We start from the raw sequence: 15,469 nt of genomic DNA, 5'->3' as shown, positions 1-15,469 counted from the left end.
GCCAAATAATGGAGCAAAGTGAGGAACTGGGGCAATATTAAGTGGTGTGGCAATGGAGGGCTATTTTGCTGTCCCTTGCAGTTTGCCAATTGAGTTATATTAGCCATGAGAAGATATTTGATAATGCACATTAAGACAGCCTGTTTGAATCATGGCTTTCAGGGAGATATAAAAGGAAGCTCTGCAATCTTTCATCGGTCTAAAAAGTATTAACACTTGAAAACTAGTCAAGAGATAATCCCGTAAAAAGACCATCTGTTTATTAATCATCATTTTTGTACATCTACTGTATCTAACAACAATTAATAATGTATGTCCTTTCACTGAGGCCTCGATGTAATCAAGAGTGGTACGGTTAGCGCAAGGATTAACACAATGTCTCTGCAACTGCGACCATTCTATGCAGGGAAGGGGTTTAGTGCTTGCCAGACTTGCCACTGTTGGAATTTCTGGTCACATTCTCCAATGGTTCGCCTCATTTTCACAAGGATAATTTTTCAGTTTCTTTGCAATATTATACCTCATCTACTCACTACCTACCCTGTGGTGTTCTACAGGATCTGTCTTGGCCTCACTGCACTTCAACATCTTTCTCAGTCCCCTGGCAACTGTCGTGCAGGACTTGGATGTCAATGCATTCTGCTATTCAAATGACATCCTCCTGATCTTTTATCCAGACCTCACTCAACTGCACCATTGCTTCACCAGTGTCACCGACTAGCTATATTAGAATGGACTCCTCTTAAACGCAACTAGGACAGTTGTGGCAAGGATTACTTGCTGCCTTTATCACCCTTCTATCATGTCTCTATTACTCGGTTCTCCTGTCACTCTGGTAGACTCCCTTAAATACTTAGGAGTTACTGACCATCAGCTTTCATTTAAAGCCCACATCTCTGCTGTTGCAAAATAGTTTCCTTGCTCTGTTGTAGTTCAGGTCAACGTGCAGCTACCTTGATAAAGCTAAGCAATTGAAGTTGCTTTATGCGTTTGTGGCCTCACATCTCGGTTACTGTAATGTGGTCTACGCTGGGATCACTCTTACTTTAAACAGCTTCAATTTCTCCAGAACACCTCCCATGGGGTGCTACGTCATGCATAAACATTCAATCATATTACGCCGTGATTTTATCACCACCACTGGGCTTCCCATCCAGTACAGGAATCAATTTATGATTTTGACTCTTGCACATAAAACTCTGTATGTCTACTCCCTGCTTTGTCTTCTCTTGTCATACTATACACTCCTGCCTGGCTCCTCTTATTGTCCAATTAGCTTCATTACCATACTTTGTGTATCACATGCTTAACTAGACTCCATATGCCATTAATGGCTTTTTCTATGTGGCACCGGCCTTCTGGAATGCACTGCCACTCTCCCTTCAAGCAGAAGCTTCACTTAAGAAATGTAAGGCTGCCCTCAAAATTCAGTTGTTAGCCAGGCATTTTCAGAGTATGTTCAGTATGCGGTGGGCACAGCAGATCAGTTAACTCATGCCCATGATCTTTCCCCATGTCTCATCTTATGGCTCTCCCCAATTTTTTTTCTCTTACTCAGGAATTCTGACCAAATTTATGATTTAGGTCTCCCTTGTTTTTTTTCTATCTCCTATCTGATTTTTTTGACATTCATTTCACTTCTGATGTTTTAGACTGTAAACCACTTTGTTGTACCTGCTATGAAAGGCAGTACAGTAAATTCCTATAAGCAAACATAATGCATGGAAAATCTGTATGCAAAGGACTGCGCAGATAACAACACTCTGTCCATTATATTCACATGGTAGCGAGGTCATTAGCTATTTCACATGGATGCAAAAAAGTATGCAAAAGATCACAAGGCCAAGCACGTAGTCTAGTAATGCTGCAACCTTAGTTCATGCTCCAAGGAAGGGTAAAACTACTGTGGTCTGCACTATTTATAGCAAAAATATTTTGTACTGTTGTGACCTATTTCTTCTGTTTGAGAGTCTGTACTGACAGAAGGCTGGAGCAGGAGAAAAGGATGAATGAGAAGGTGGAGAAAACACAGGGGGGGGGGGGGGGGGAATATACAGTGGCGGTTAGCATTTTTTTTTTAAAGGCTGACTTGCTGGCTACATTAGCCCTGGTCCATAACCAGGCATCAGCACTGAATATCCGGGTGTAACTGTCCCACTGCTAGCTGCCGGAGCTTATGAGGGTGCTGACCAATATTCAGCTGGGGCCCACATAAGACAGATATGCAGGCCCTGGCTGATTATCAGCCAGCACCAACATAACTTTTCAAATGCTTTTTTAGCCCTCCGAACCCCCATCCTCCCAGTCCGACATAAAGAACCCCCTTTCCCCCTTAAAGTCTCAATATGCTAGCTCCTCTCTCCCCCTGGGCCTACCTTAGATCCCTGGTGGTCCAGTGGGGGCAGAAGCAAACCCCACTTGCTCCTGCCCCTAGCAGCTGCATCCTCAAACAGCTGCCGCAACCACTAATGCCAGTAGTACTACACAGAGGTAGCAAAAGCCATTTTGAGGATGTCCCCCATCACTTCTACTGGACCACCAGGGATCTGAGATAGGCTCAAGGATGCCTATCGAGCCTAGGGGAGGTTAGGGGGATGTGCCGGGGGGTGTCTTTATGTCACAGACTGGGAGGAGGGGGAACGGAGTGGGGCTCAGAGGGCACAAATAGCATTTGAAGAGTTATGAACTAGATTCTACATATGGAGCCTGAAAAATTGGAACTGAAAATATTTTTGCCTAGACGTATTCTGTAAACTGTGCCTAGATTTAGATGTGGTTTATAGAATACACCTAGGCAGGTTTATAGAATATGTCTAGCGGCCATCCCTGCGCCTAACTCTAGGCACATCCATTTACAATACCGGCGCCTAAGTTAGGCACGGAGCAGGTGTATTCTATAATCCTGCACATAAATTTTTGGAATGCTCACAGCCCACCCATTCCACAACCATAACCACACCCCGCTTTTGCTAGTGCACATTAGAATTTATGCGCACCACTTTACAGAATATGCCTAGCAAGTTGTGTGCGTAAATTCTAAATTAATGCCAGTGTCAATAATTGTTTGTTAAATGGCAATTATTGGCACTGATTGGCTTGTTAAGCAATTAAATTGCATGTGGAAATCCATAATACAACCAGATTTGTGTGTGCAATTTTGGTCATGCTATTTAGACACCGAGAAGTAGGCTCATTCAAAATATGATAAAGACTTTTTTCTGTCATGTCTTGACACAACGTTTTTGGTGAAACTCTGACCACAGTTGATGTGAATGAATGTCTACAAATTGAGAAGCAATATTTCATTAAATCTAAGTTTGCTTTTTTGTTTTTTCTTTTTGGAGTCACTATGTTTTTGTCCCCTGGATTGGAAAACAAATTAAGTTTTAGCTATCTTTTTCTGAAAAGGGTTTTTTATGCCAATGAGGAGTTTAAACCCACTAGTGATTCTTTCACCCTTTACAAAAGAAATAATTGGGTGGTGGAGCAGGAACTGAGGCTTTTCCCCTTTTCAAGAATTTTTTTCCGATTGCACTTCATTTATATATTAAGGTGTCAAAGTACTGCTGCCAATTTATTTTGTTAAAAGAGTTTGTAGTGTTTAATAGCAATATATTGAAGCTCTTTTCACTCAGGTTTTTTTCTAACATATTTTGGGTTGGAAAGAATAAAAACTCATGCATAATAATTAAGGGAAAAAACTTCTAAAGATACCTTACTTGTTCACAAGTGGAATGCTAAGTGCACATCCAGCAGCCAAATCAGGATATTTAAAGATTTTGGGATTCTCTGCAAAGGCATAATGATGAATTATTGTAGACTCTTCATCATACAGTGCTTTCCCTAAAAACCATTCCTGTAAATAAAACATATCTTTAAGTACATCCAGTAATTGAAAAAGATAATCCACAGAAACATGAATAAAATCTACATGAAAGAAGCTATGAACATAGTTTATAAAGAGATTTCCAGTATTCTCCTTGCACAACTGTATAAAAAAACCCCTTTTTTATGGTTACAAATAATTTTTATTGAATGTTGGAAAAGAACTCTTTTACATAACATATTAATTTCCAATTTGTTTTGATACATATAGAAATGGAGAGCAATCATACCAGAGACATACCCACAGGTGGGTCTGGGCTGGCCTATGCCCATCCATTTCTGCCTCCATCCCACCCAGCAGCCAGAGACAGCCCCACCAGCTATTGAAGTCCAGAGCAAGCCACGTCCCCTAAAGCGCTGCTGACAGCAGCAAAAAGTGCAGCTGCTAACACCAGCACGTTGTGCATGTTCCATTCTGCTCATGTTCAGCTCATGTGTGGAATGGAGCATGCACACAGTGCTACTAGCATCAGTGGCAGCGCTTTGAGCTGCTAGACAGCCACATTTTAGGGGACCAGGGCTGGCTCCAGATTTCTACAGCTAGCAGGACTTGGGGATCCCTCCCAGCTAAAATAATTGTAATTTGGGGGAGGAAAGGAAGAGCAGGAGGGAAGAAGAAAAGGGGAGGCAAAGGAGTGGGGTGCCTAGTGACCACCCATGCCCACCACAGTCCCTTACCCCCAACAGAGGGCTTTAATATATAGATCACAAAATACTTCTATAGAAACCTGTGTTCTTCTTAATATTGTAAACCTTCCTAACTCTACCCAACAAGAGAAAAACAGAAAATACTAACAGCCAGATAATGTAAAGCAAACGCGGGCGCTAGAGGTCTATAGCGCCCTACTAGTGTCCATGTTTGCTTCTGCCCCATGATTAGAGTTGGCCAGTGCGTGAAACAACGCGCTCACCAGTTCTGATCGCCAATCGCATGCAAATGCATGCAAATGAGGGTCTCCCACATTCTTCCCTAAAGATCAGCAGGTAGTGCACCAAACAGCCCCCTCCCACCCGCCAACATAAACTAAAATGCCCTGGTGGTCCAGTGGACCATTATCCCCCTCCCCCGCAGCCACCTTGTTGTTGTAGTTGGAGGAGGGAGGGGACTAGCACTTCCTCCCTCCTCTTTGGAAGCCCCCCCTCAAAATGGCGGTGCCCTGCCCATTGCATCTTGAGGGAGCAGGCTCCAGACCTGATAAACCTCTTCTGCTGTTTGACAGGTCTGGGCTTTTGACAGCCCAGACCGGTCAAACAACTTGTGTGGGAGGATTGTGCTTTCCTGGCATGCCCAGCCACAATCAACCCACAGAAGTACCCTATGAACAGAGCTAATAATGTGCTTAAATTTGCATTCTATTAGCTCTGATTATATGGGCGTTAAATCCCCGTATGTTTCCGGCGCTAATTTTACAGTGCTGTTTGGAACTGCGCGGGGCTTCTGATCATTGGCCCATAAGTTCGTAAAGAATTATCCAACCAAGACAGAAGTTTTCCTTCTTCAAAGTAAATGATACAGACAGACCCACAGCTCTTTTTTTTTTTTTTTTTTAGAAGTCTTTATTGAACATGGAGGTAACAATACAACAGCAGAATTAACATAAAGGTAGCTGCAATAAGAACATTCAGTTACCCGCACTAAGAGTACAAGGAAGCTTAAACTCAACCACCTTATAAAAACATTGTGTAATAACCTCAATAAGGCCTATGGTGACACACATTAACTTCAAACTTTTAGGTTTATATTGAAATAGCCCCACCCGCCCACCCCACCGTAACTATAAGACAAACTCAAAGCTAAGAGAAAGAGAAAAAAAAACCCAAAAAACATCCCCATGCCCACCCTCCTCTAGTAAGTGCAATGTCTCAAAAAGGGTTCCCATATAGCTTCCCATTTCCCACAGCTCTTTTTTAATCCCGCATTTTCACAAGAAATTGTTGGGGAAAAACATTACGATTCCTGCAGCTAATCTGCATATGCTGATATACACTCCTTTTTTCATGCCAATTATTTATAAGTGCCTCTTTTGGTGTTCACTTTATGTCTTTATTTTAAGTTTATCTGTCTTTGCAAATTTAAGAGGTATTTTTGTTGTTACTTTTGTTTCTTATTTATGGAGATAGCAGTATTTTTTATATGTTGGCTCTCATAACAGCTTTACTTACTTCCGACAGTGTGACAATCTGCGTCTCTCTCTAAAGGGCATTCGTGCTTCAAAGATAAGAAACTTATGGATGTTTATTCAAGTGATAAAAATCTCAAGGACCTGACTGCTCCTTTTGCATTACGTCTATGAACAAACTGCTTAATAGAAAGAAAGATCTCTTCAGGATAGGGAGGGCTGAAGAGGTGGAAGAGTGGCACTGTATGTTAAAAATAATATCACAGCAGTTGAAATGCAGGGGATCTAGGAAAAGAAAGAAGCTATATGGGTTGCTCCCTGCCCATCTTCAAATCCTTGCTCAAAGCCCACCTCTTCAACGTCGCCTTCGGCACCTAACCACCATACCTCTATTCAGGAAATCTAGACTGCCCCAACTTGACATTTCATCCTTTAGATTGTAAGCTCCTTTGAGCAGGGACTATCCTTCTTTGTTAAACTGTACAGCGCTGCGTAACCCTAGTAGCGCTCTAGAAATGTTAAGTAGTAGTAGTAGTACTCTGGAAAGAAAAGATGGACCCCTGTATCCACACAGGTGTTATCTACAGACCTCCAGTACAAATGGACAATTTGGACAAGGATCTGATAGATGATATCCATAAGCTTGGTATGAAAGTGGAGGAGTTGTTGCTGGGAGATTTCAACTTGCCTGATGTGGATTGGAACGTCCCATCGGCAGAATGGGAAAGAAGTAGGGAGATCATGGATGCCTGTCAAAGTGCCTTGTTCAGACAAATGGTGATGGAACACACGAAGGAAGGGTCAACGCTGGATCTAGTGCTCACAAATCAAGGAAGTGTTTCCAATGTCCGGGTGGGTGCCCACCTAGGCAATAGCGATGATCACACAATATGGTTTGATATAAGAGCAAAAGCAGAGAGCGGTCACACAAAACTCAAAGTACTGGATTTCAGATGTACTGATTGGTAAAATTGGGGAATAACTGAAGGAGGAGCTGATGGCATGGATAGGCATGGGTGAAGTGAAGGCGCAGTGGTCCAAGCTGAAAGCTGCTTTACGTATGGCAACTGATCTTTACACAAGGAAAGTAACCAAAAAAAAGACAGGAAGCCTATATGGTTCTCCAAACAGGTGGCTCAAAAAATAAGGACAAAAGAGGCTTCGTTCAAGAAATAAAAACACAAAAGAAGGATCATGGAAGAGATATATTGGCTTAAACGCAAAGAAGCCAAGAGGGAAAAATGGCTAGTGAAAGCACAGGCGGAAGAAAAAATGGCTAAAGACGTAGTCCAGTGGATCCAGCTTCTGCCTATTTTCTACATCCATGTGCAGTTTTTCTCCTCTCTTCCTTTTCCCTCATCTCATCTCCTTCCTCACTCTCTTCCCTCGCCTCCATCCATGTCCAGCATTTCTTTTCTCCCCCTGCCCTCCACTCCATCCACCCATGTCCAGCAACCCTCCTCTCCCCCTGCCCCCCTCCAGCCACCCATGCCATGCCCAGTGATTCTCCTCTCTCCCCTGCCCATGTCCAGCATGTATCCTCTCCCCCTGCCCTCCCCTCCACGTCCAGCAATTCTCTCTCCCCTCCATGCCCAGCATGTCGCCTCCCTCCCCTGCCCTCCCCTCATCCATGCCCAGCAATTCTCCTCTCTCCCCTGCCCATGCCCAGCATGTCTCCTCTCCCCCTGCCCTGCCCTCCCCTCCATGTCCAGCGATTCTGCCCCCTGCCCTCCCTTCATCCATGCCCAGCAATTCTCCCCCCTCCCCTGCCCATGGCCAGCATGCCTCCTCTCCCCCATGCCCTCCCCTCCATGTCCAGCACTTCTCTCTCCCCTCCCCTGCCCTCCATGCCCAGCATATCGTCTCCCTCCCCTCATCCATGCCCAGCAATTCTCCTCTCCCCCCTGCCCTCCCCTCCATGTCCAGCGATTCTGCCCTCCCCCTGCCCTCCCTTCCTTCATCCATGCCCAGCAATTCTCCTCCCTCCCCTGCCCATGTCCAGCATGTCTCCTCTCTCCTCTGCCCTCCCCTCCATGCCAGCAATTCTCTCTCCCTGCATGTCCGACATGTCCCCTCTCTCCCCTGCCCTCCATGCCAGCAATTCTCTCTCCCTGCCCTGCATGTCCGACATGTCCCCTCTCTCCCCTGCCCTCCATGCCAGCAATTCTCTCTCCCCTGCCCTGCATGTCCGACATGTCCCCTCTCTCCCCTGCCCTCCATGCCAGCAATTCTCTCTCCCCTGCCCTGCATGTCCCGCCCTCGAAGGCTGAGAGGGAAGCAACGCGAGATCAGAGGAGAAGACGAACCTGCTTGCGCGTGCCCTGCGTCTTCTGCATGCCTGCCTCAGTGAGTAGCGCTGTCTTCACCACCGGCCGGTTCGTCGCAACTTGGAGAGGGGAGGGGAGGGCAGGGGAGAGAGGGGACATGTCGGACATGCAGGGCAGGGGAGAGAGAATTGCTGGCATGGAGGGGAGGGCAGGGGAGAGAGGTGAATCGCGACCAGCAAAATTAAATGGACGGGAGTGGGACCTGAAAAAAAAGGTGCCGGCAAGCCGTACCGCTGCGTACCGGCACAAAAAAAGCACTGTATATCAGTGCCTGGTATACAAGCCTCTGGAAGTGAGAGTTCTCCAGCTTGTTACCATCCAAGAAGGGCACAGTATCTGCAGCTCCCATGCACGATCATCCTGATGCAGATCCTCATTTCTGGCCAGAACAGATGTTCAAGCTGCAATCAAGGTCCTGGGCAACTACAAACATACCAATCAAGAATTCAGATGACACTGTGTTACAGGGTCATCAGATTGAGGAAAACATCAGCATCCAGCTAGGTGGCTACTCCCAAAGTTAACAGAATCTTTCAGCATAATTGAGGAAGATGCAGGCAGGTACTCAGTGAAAATCCTTTGTCGCAGGGGTACTTGCTAGGGTATCAAGGGCTTAGATCTCAGCATTTATTTTAATTTACCCACTAGAAACCCGGGTAAAGATGCACAGAATCAATGGCAACAGCAATTTAAATGTGGATTAACACTTAACCACACTGTTATTGATCTATAAGCAGAAAAACTGAAGCTACTAACTTTCCCATCACTTTTAAGAAACACAACTGTAGACAAATATCAACAAACCAATCACAAAATCTCCTTGAACCACATACAACAGGAAAAAAATCTATATAAATAAATCCCACCTTGAACGTTCTGAAGCTCACTACAACGCAGTGAAGCACTGAACTCCTGTAGTCTTCTTAGGCTAGGCTATCAGGACCAGTCACCCTAACTCATAGACCCGCCCTCAGCCATGCCCCATCTGTACATAAAACGCTACCTCAACGTTCTGAGGACAACCTGCTGAAACCATCTGGTCATGAGGTCGAGGGCAGAACAATGATGAAAGGAGCAGGTACACTCCCGAGACCATAACGAAAGTTACTGCTCGCACATCCTCCCTGGGAGGTAAATAAACGATCTGCTTTTGAAGGACTGAACTCTTCAGCACATTCCAAGGGAAAGAAAAGGCACAGAAGGATCAGATTTTTTATTTTTTTTTTGTTACATTTGTACCCCGCGCTTTCCCACTCATGGCAGGCTCAATGCGGCAGGCAATTGAGGGTTAAGTGACTTGCCCAAAGTCACAAGGAGCTGTCTGTGCCGGGAATCGAACTCAGTTCCTCAGTTCCCCAGGACCAAAGTCCACCACCCCAAGGCCATAAAGAAAGTTACTGCTCGCACATCCTCCACATATCCTCCCCAGGAGTTAAATAAACAATCTGCTTTTGCAGGACTGAACTCTTCAGCACATTCCAAGGGAAAGAAAAGGCACGGAAGGATCAGATACACTCCCCAAGGCCATAAAGGAAGTTACTGCTCGCACATCCTCCCCGGGAGGTAAATAAACAATCTGATTTTGCAGGACTGAACTCTTCTGGAATTGCCTCTGGAGAAGGCACGTTTGAACTCCCACCTCTGGTGGACGGGGCGACATCAGAGAAGAGAGGGGGTTGGAAGCGGGGCAAGGTGAGAGGGAGGGGGGACCTCAGACCACAGAAGTAGGGGTGGAAGGGGGTCCTCACTCCACAAAGGGGGGGTGGGGGCACCCCTGACAGAGGGGGGGGGGCACAAACTCACTCTATCTCTGTCTCGCGCACTCTATCTCTCTATCACACACATACAGTCTCACACACACAGACACTGTCTCTCTCACACACACAAACACACACACACACTCTCTCTCTCTCTCTCTCATTCTCTCTCTGACACACACACTCCCTCTCAAACGTACACTCCAAGGAAAACCTTGCTAGCGCCCGTTTCATTTCTCACAGAAACGGGCCTTTTTTACTAGTGTGAAATAATGTTCAAGTAAGGTAAATTTTCGCTCTATTAGGCCTAGTTTTTCCACACACTGGTGATTCAGAAATTAAGTTTTCAGTCAGAAAATGTAAAAGAAATCAGCTTGCCACCATTAAGTAGAACATGCAAATATCAGATTCTTGTGCTTCATACTCAAACGTCTACAATTTGTAAAGTTAGATATTTTATTTACCTTGGATTTATCAAATCTTTTAAGTGTTTCTAGTAACTTTGGAATTCTGATATTTGTCTCCTCTTCACAGAAAAAAATCCAGGATGAGTTTCTGCCATAAGTAGCTGAGAAGCTGAAAAGAAAATAAAGTTTGATTAATGCCACACATTTTGAGCCTTAAAAATACTTCAAAAACATTAACTGAGTTGAAGAATTTTTTCAACACCTTAATTCTATGATCTCATATGATGCCTTAAGAATAGCTGCCTATATGTCCTTTTATTCTTAACTAGATTATATGATCCAAGAAGCAGGGACCGTCTCTTATTTATCTATAAAATGACAGTACATGCCTGGTAGTGGTTTATAAAATTACAATAATAATTTCACTCCAAAACTTAAAATACATATTAGTAGAGACGTTTTGAAGGTTTAAAATTTGACCAAATGTTTTGTTAATTTCCACATTATTATAGAATATGCTAATCCATGTAGGATTAAAGTTAGAACTAAAAGGCAAAATAAGTACCTCTGTGATTATATTTCAAAAGTTAATTCAATTCATCCTCCCTAACCACTTATTTACCTTCAGAAACCCAAATCTTGGCAACGCTCCATACTACATACCTCAGGGCAAGCAGTTGCTTCCCATGTAGCAGACTATGGACTTTCCTTCCAGGAATTTGCCCAAATCATTTTTAAACCCGGACGCTAACCGCTGTTACCACATCCTCTGGCAAAGAGTTCATGGTGCACTACAGGTATGAAATACTCTTGAGATCATCCTGTCTTTGTTCTCTCTCACCCACCATAGCTGTCCAGCAGCCATTCTCTCTCCCTTTCCACACCCTGCCCTGTATTTTCCAATAACTTATCTTTGCATCGTCTTCTTCTCCTGTGCACCTTTCTTATATTTATCTATTTTCTGAACTTCACTTCATGCATGCGATGAAGTGGACCATGCTCCATGAAAGCTCATGTCTCAAATAAATTGGTTAGTCTAGAAGGAGCCACCTTTTTCTGTCAGTGCTGTATGTTGTATTTTATAAAATAAGAACATAAGAGTAGCCATACTAGGTCAGACCAATGGTCCATCTAGCCCAGTATCCTGTTTCCAACAGTGGCCAAGCCAGGTCACAAGTACCCAGCAGAAACCCAAATCGTGGCAACACTCCATGCTACCAATCCCAGGGCAAGCAGTTGCTTCCCCATGTCTGTCTAATAGTAGACTATAGACGTTTCCTCCAAGAACTTGTCTAAACCTTTTTTTAAACCCAGATACACTAGCCACTGTTACTACATCCCCTGGCAAAGAGTTCCAGAGCGTAACAATTCATTGAGTAAAAATATATTTCTTCCTATTTGTTTTAAAAGTATTTCCATGTAACTGCCTTGAATGTCCCGTAGTCTTTGTACTTTTGGAACGAGTAAAAAATTGATTTACTACTTCTCGTTCTACACCACTCAGGATTTTGTAGACCTCAATCATTTCTCCCTTCATCCGTCTCTTTTCCAAGCTGAAGAGCCCTAACCTCTTTAGCCTTTCCTCATATGAGAGAGGTTCCATCCCCTTTATCATTTTGGTCACTCTTCTTTGAACCTTTTCTAACTCCGCTATATCTTTTTTGAGATATGATGACCAGAACTGAACGCAATACTCAAGGTGCAGACGCACCATGGAGCAATACAAAGGCATTATAGTGTTTTCGGTCTTATTCACCATCCCTTTCCTAATAATTCCTAGCATTCTATTTGCTTTTTTCAAAGAAGCTTAGGGGAGATTAGGTAGGAAAGCCAGTGCTGGGCAGACTTCTATGGTCTATGCCCTGTTCAAGGATGAACAGACTTGGATGGACAGGAGTGGAGTTTTTCAGGGGCTTTGACAACAACTTAAGAAATTTTAGAACAAGACCAGTGCCGGGCAGACTTCTATGGTCTGTACCCTAAAAAAATGCAAGGATAAATCAAGATCGGGTATACAAATGACGTTATCATTTCATACCATATGTAATGAGTTTATCTTGTTGGGCAGACCAGATGGACCATACTGGTTTTTAACTGTCACCATCTACTGTTACTATGATTTCTTCACAAGGAGAAATTCAAAATGAATACTCCATTCTACCAATCTTAAAAAAAGGAAACTGACTGAGTATTCTAGATCTTAAGGATACACATAATGTACTAATCCAACCTTGTTATAGAAAGTATCAAATGATTCATTCTTCAGGCGGTGCACTTTTAATATAGTATCCTTCTATTTGGCCTATTGTTGGCTTTCAGAGTATTCATGAAATACCTTGTAGACGTAGCATCCAACCTCCACCTAGTCCTCTCATTCCTCAATGATTGGCTTCTAGCAGCTCCCTCAGAAAGCCATGCCCTAAACTCCAGGAATGAGAAAGTATCTCTCCTCCAGAGTCAAGGCTTCATCATCAACTTTCAGAAATCTACTTTGCATGCTACAAACACCTCAGTCAATATTCAACCTGCAGTGGTCAGTGGGGTTTTTTTTCTTTTAAATGCTGACTGCTGTGGGCAGAACTAGCCCCGGATATTCAAGGCCAGGCACTGGCCCTGAATATCTGGGGCTAATTCAAAATGTGGTAGTTGCTGGGTCTTATACAGGCCCCAATTCAGCTGGGACCCACATAAGGACAAGCAGATGTTCTAATTCCCTTCCCAAGAGAAATCAAGCCCCAGTCTGAGCGCTCCCACCCTCTAGGCCCCCTCAGGCCTATCTGAAATCTCTCTGGTGTTCAAAGGGGGGCCTTATGGACAGAAGTGATGTCCACTCACTCCTGCCCATTGTAAGTTCAGCCTCAAAATGACCAAAGTCTGACTTCTGTGAGAGCTGTTCTATCCCACTGATGTGCGATGATGTCACCCACTTGTGTACCTGATCAATCCTGCTGTCAATGGAAAACATCTGTTACAGGTAAGCATCAATGCTTTCTGATTCTGTTTCCTTCTATTTTACAATTATGATTTTGAAAGCAAATATTGATGATGTAATCTAACCCACAATTTCCCCTGGATTCTATGAATGTCATGCAAATTTCCATGTGCAACTAACTTGGCTAACGAGGCAATTAGTGCCAATAATTGGGTGCTATCAATTATTGGTATTGAAAATAATTTGGATTTGCACATGCATTTTGCTAAGCGCTATTCTTTAAAGATCCACATGCAAATCTTATGGCGTGCAACTCAAAAGGGGGTGCGGCAATGGGAAGGGGCTGGGGGATTCACTAAAGATGTGCGCAGTATTAATGAATACCGGGGATCTGCGCCTAAATTATGCACAAAGATTTACACCGGGTTTCAGCTGGTGAAATTCTCGTGCCCAAAATCTGGCACTGAAATCAGCTCTAAGTGCTAGTCTATAAACAGCACCCAACTCGGAGTGCCATTTATAGAATAGTGCTCCGCACAGATTTTTTTCGGCGTTGTTTTTTTGAGCGCCATTTACTGACTCTACTCCTTTATGTGTATGTTCATACTTCTTCCTCGGCTCATTCTGGATTGATCTATCTGCTACAAATTACAAGTGAAAATATGAAAGCAACCTAAGTAGAACTCTCATTCATGTTCAGAGCCATTTAGCACACTTCTGAATGACATACTTAGAGACTCATTTAAACAGGTCAGAGAACAATTACTGAATAAACACAAAACATGACCTCATTATAGTTCTTCCAAACTTTTATCTAGAAAACACACCATAAAGCAAAAACCATTTATAGTTTCCTAGGAAGAAAAATTCTTGCTTTCATGATGAATACATGCAGTTTGAGAATAAAATGAAAGTGGATAGAAGGAAATGCAAAGTTTCAAATCACACTTTGTGAATGTGACAGTTTACTTCTCTTTAGTAGAAATGTACTGTCATTTTCTTTTAAAGTAATAAAGCAGAGGTCACGTGATGCAATGAGCTAGGAGGCTGTGTTCCCTTTGAGCTCCTCGGTCCCCTCTTTTCTTGGACATCTATGAGCTACATATTTTGAACTTTCCTTGTTTTGGTGTGGATGGTCGAATACCTCACTACCTATGGACAAATATCTTATGAAATCTGGCATGGAAATTGCTTCAAAAGGCAACAAAAAAGACAACACTGAAGCGCGCTCCACATCAGCGGGTGAGCAAGCCGAGAACCCCATGATAAATGACACACTGGTAGAGAAACTCACAGCAGCAGCGGTGTTGGCGCTGGGTACCAAAATTGATGTACTCACTTCCAGTGTCCAAAATCTCTCGCAAGCAGTGGCTGAGTTTAATACTAGAGTGACCAAGCTAGAATCCAGGGTCTGTGCCACAGAGGAAAGTGTTAATGGAGTAATGGAGGAACTTGCACAGCTCAAGAAGGATGTGGCGGGCTGCACTACACCATGTGGGCAGAATTGTGGAAGGTGCAATCCGACCTCGCATTGTGGTGACCCGGATTTTGCTCATAAAGAACAGATTCTGCGGAAATACAGAACAATGCAAGACTTACAGTTTAAGAATACTAAAGTGCTCCTGTTCCAGAATTACTCGTCTTCTATGGCGCAGTTACGGAAAGGCTACTTGGAGATTTGTCAACTTCTTGTGGGGGATGATGGACATGGGGGGTTCTAGAGTGTCAGGAAATACTGGACATAAGGAGAGTAGAAAGACAGAGGGGACATGCTGGACATTGGAAGAGTCAGAAGACAAAGGGGAGATGCTGAACATTAGAAGGGAATAGGGACAGAGAAGGAGGATGCTGGACATGGTAGAGGGAGAAATGCTGACAGGGAGAAAGAAACAGGGAGATGCTGGCCATGGAAGCAGGAGGGGAGAGTGGAGTGATGGGGAAATACTGGATGGAGTGTGAGAGAGTAGACTTTGTTTTAGCTACACAAGTCACTCTAAAATGCATGTTAAGGAGCCAAGCTGACCATATCAACAGGGAGGGA

At 43.8% G+C, this 15,469-nt stretch overlaps 1 protein-coding gene across 1 annotated transcript in view; it reads right to left on the bottom strand.

Moving 5' to 3' along the window:
• Positions 1-15,469, bottom strand: part of B3GLCT (beta 3-glucosyltransferase) — a 160,369-nt gene that overhangs the window by 78,884 nt on the left and 66,016 nt on the right. Inside the window, exons 6-7 of the mRNA XM_030200364.1 lie at positions 10,554-10,665; positions 3,720-3,856 (exon numbers count right to left, since the gene is read on the bottom strand). Coding sequence (XP_030056224.1) covers positions 3,720-3,856; positions 10,554-10,665 — 249 coding nt within the window. The remainder of the gene's footprint in view (positions 1-3,719; positions 3,857-10,553; positions 10,666-15,469) is intronic.

The sequence above is a fragment of the Microcaecilia unicolor genome, chromosome 4 (genome assembly GCF_901765095.1).
Source record: "Microcaecilia unicolor chromosome 4, aMicUni1.1, whole genome shotgun sequence".
Classification (NCBI taxonomy): Eukaryota; Metazoa; Chordata; class Amphibia; order Gymnophiona; family Siphonopidae; genus Microcaecilia; species Microcaecilia unicolor.
The sequence above is the reverse complement of the archived record's forward strand: the minus strand, read 5'-3'. Positions and strand labels throughout refer to the sequence as shown.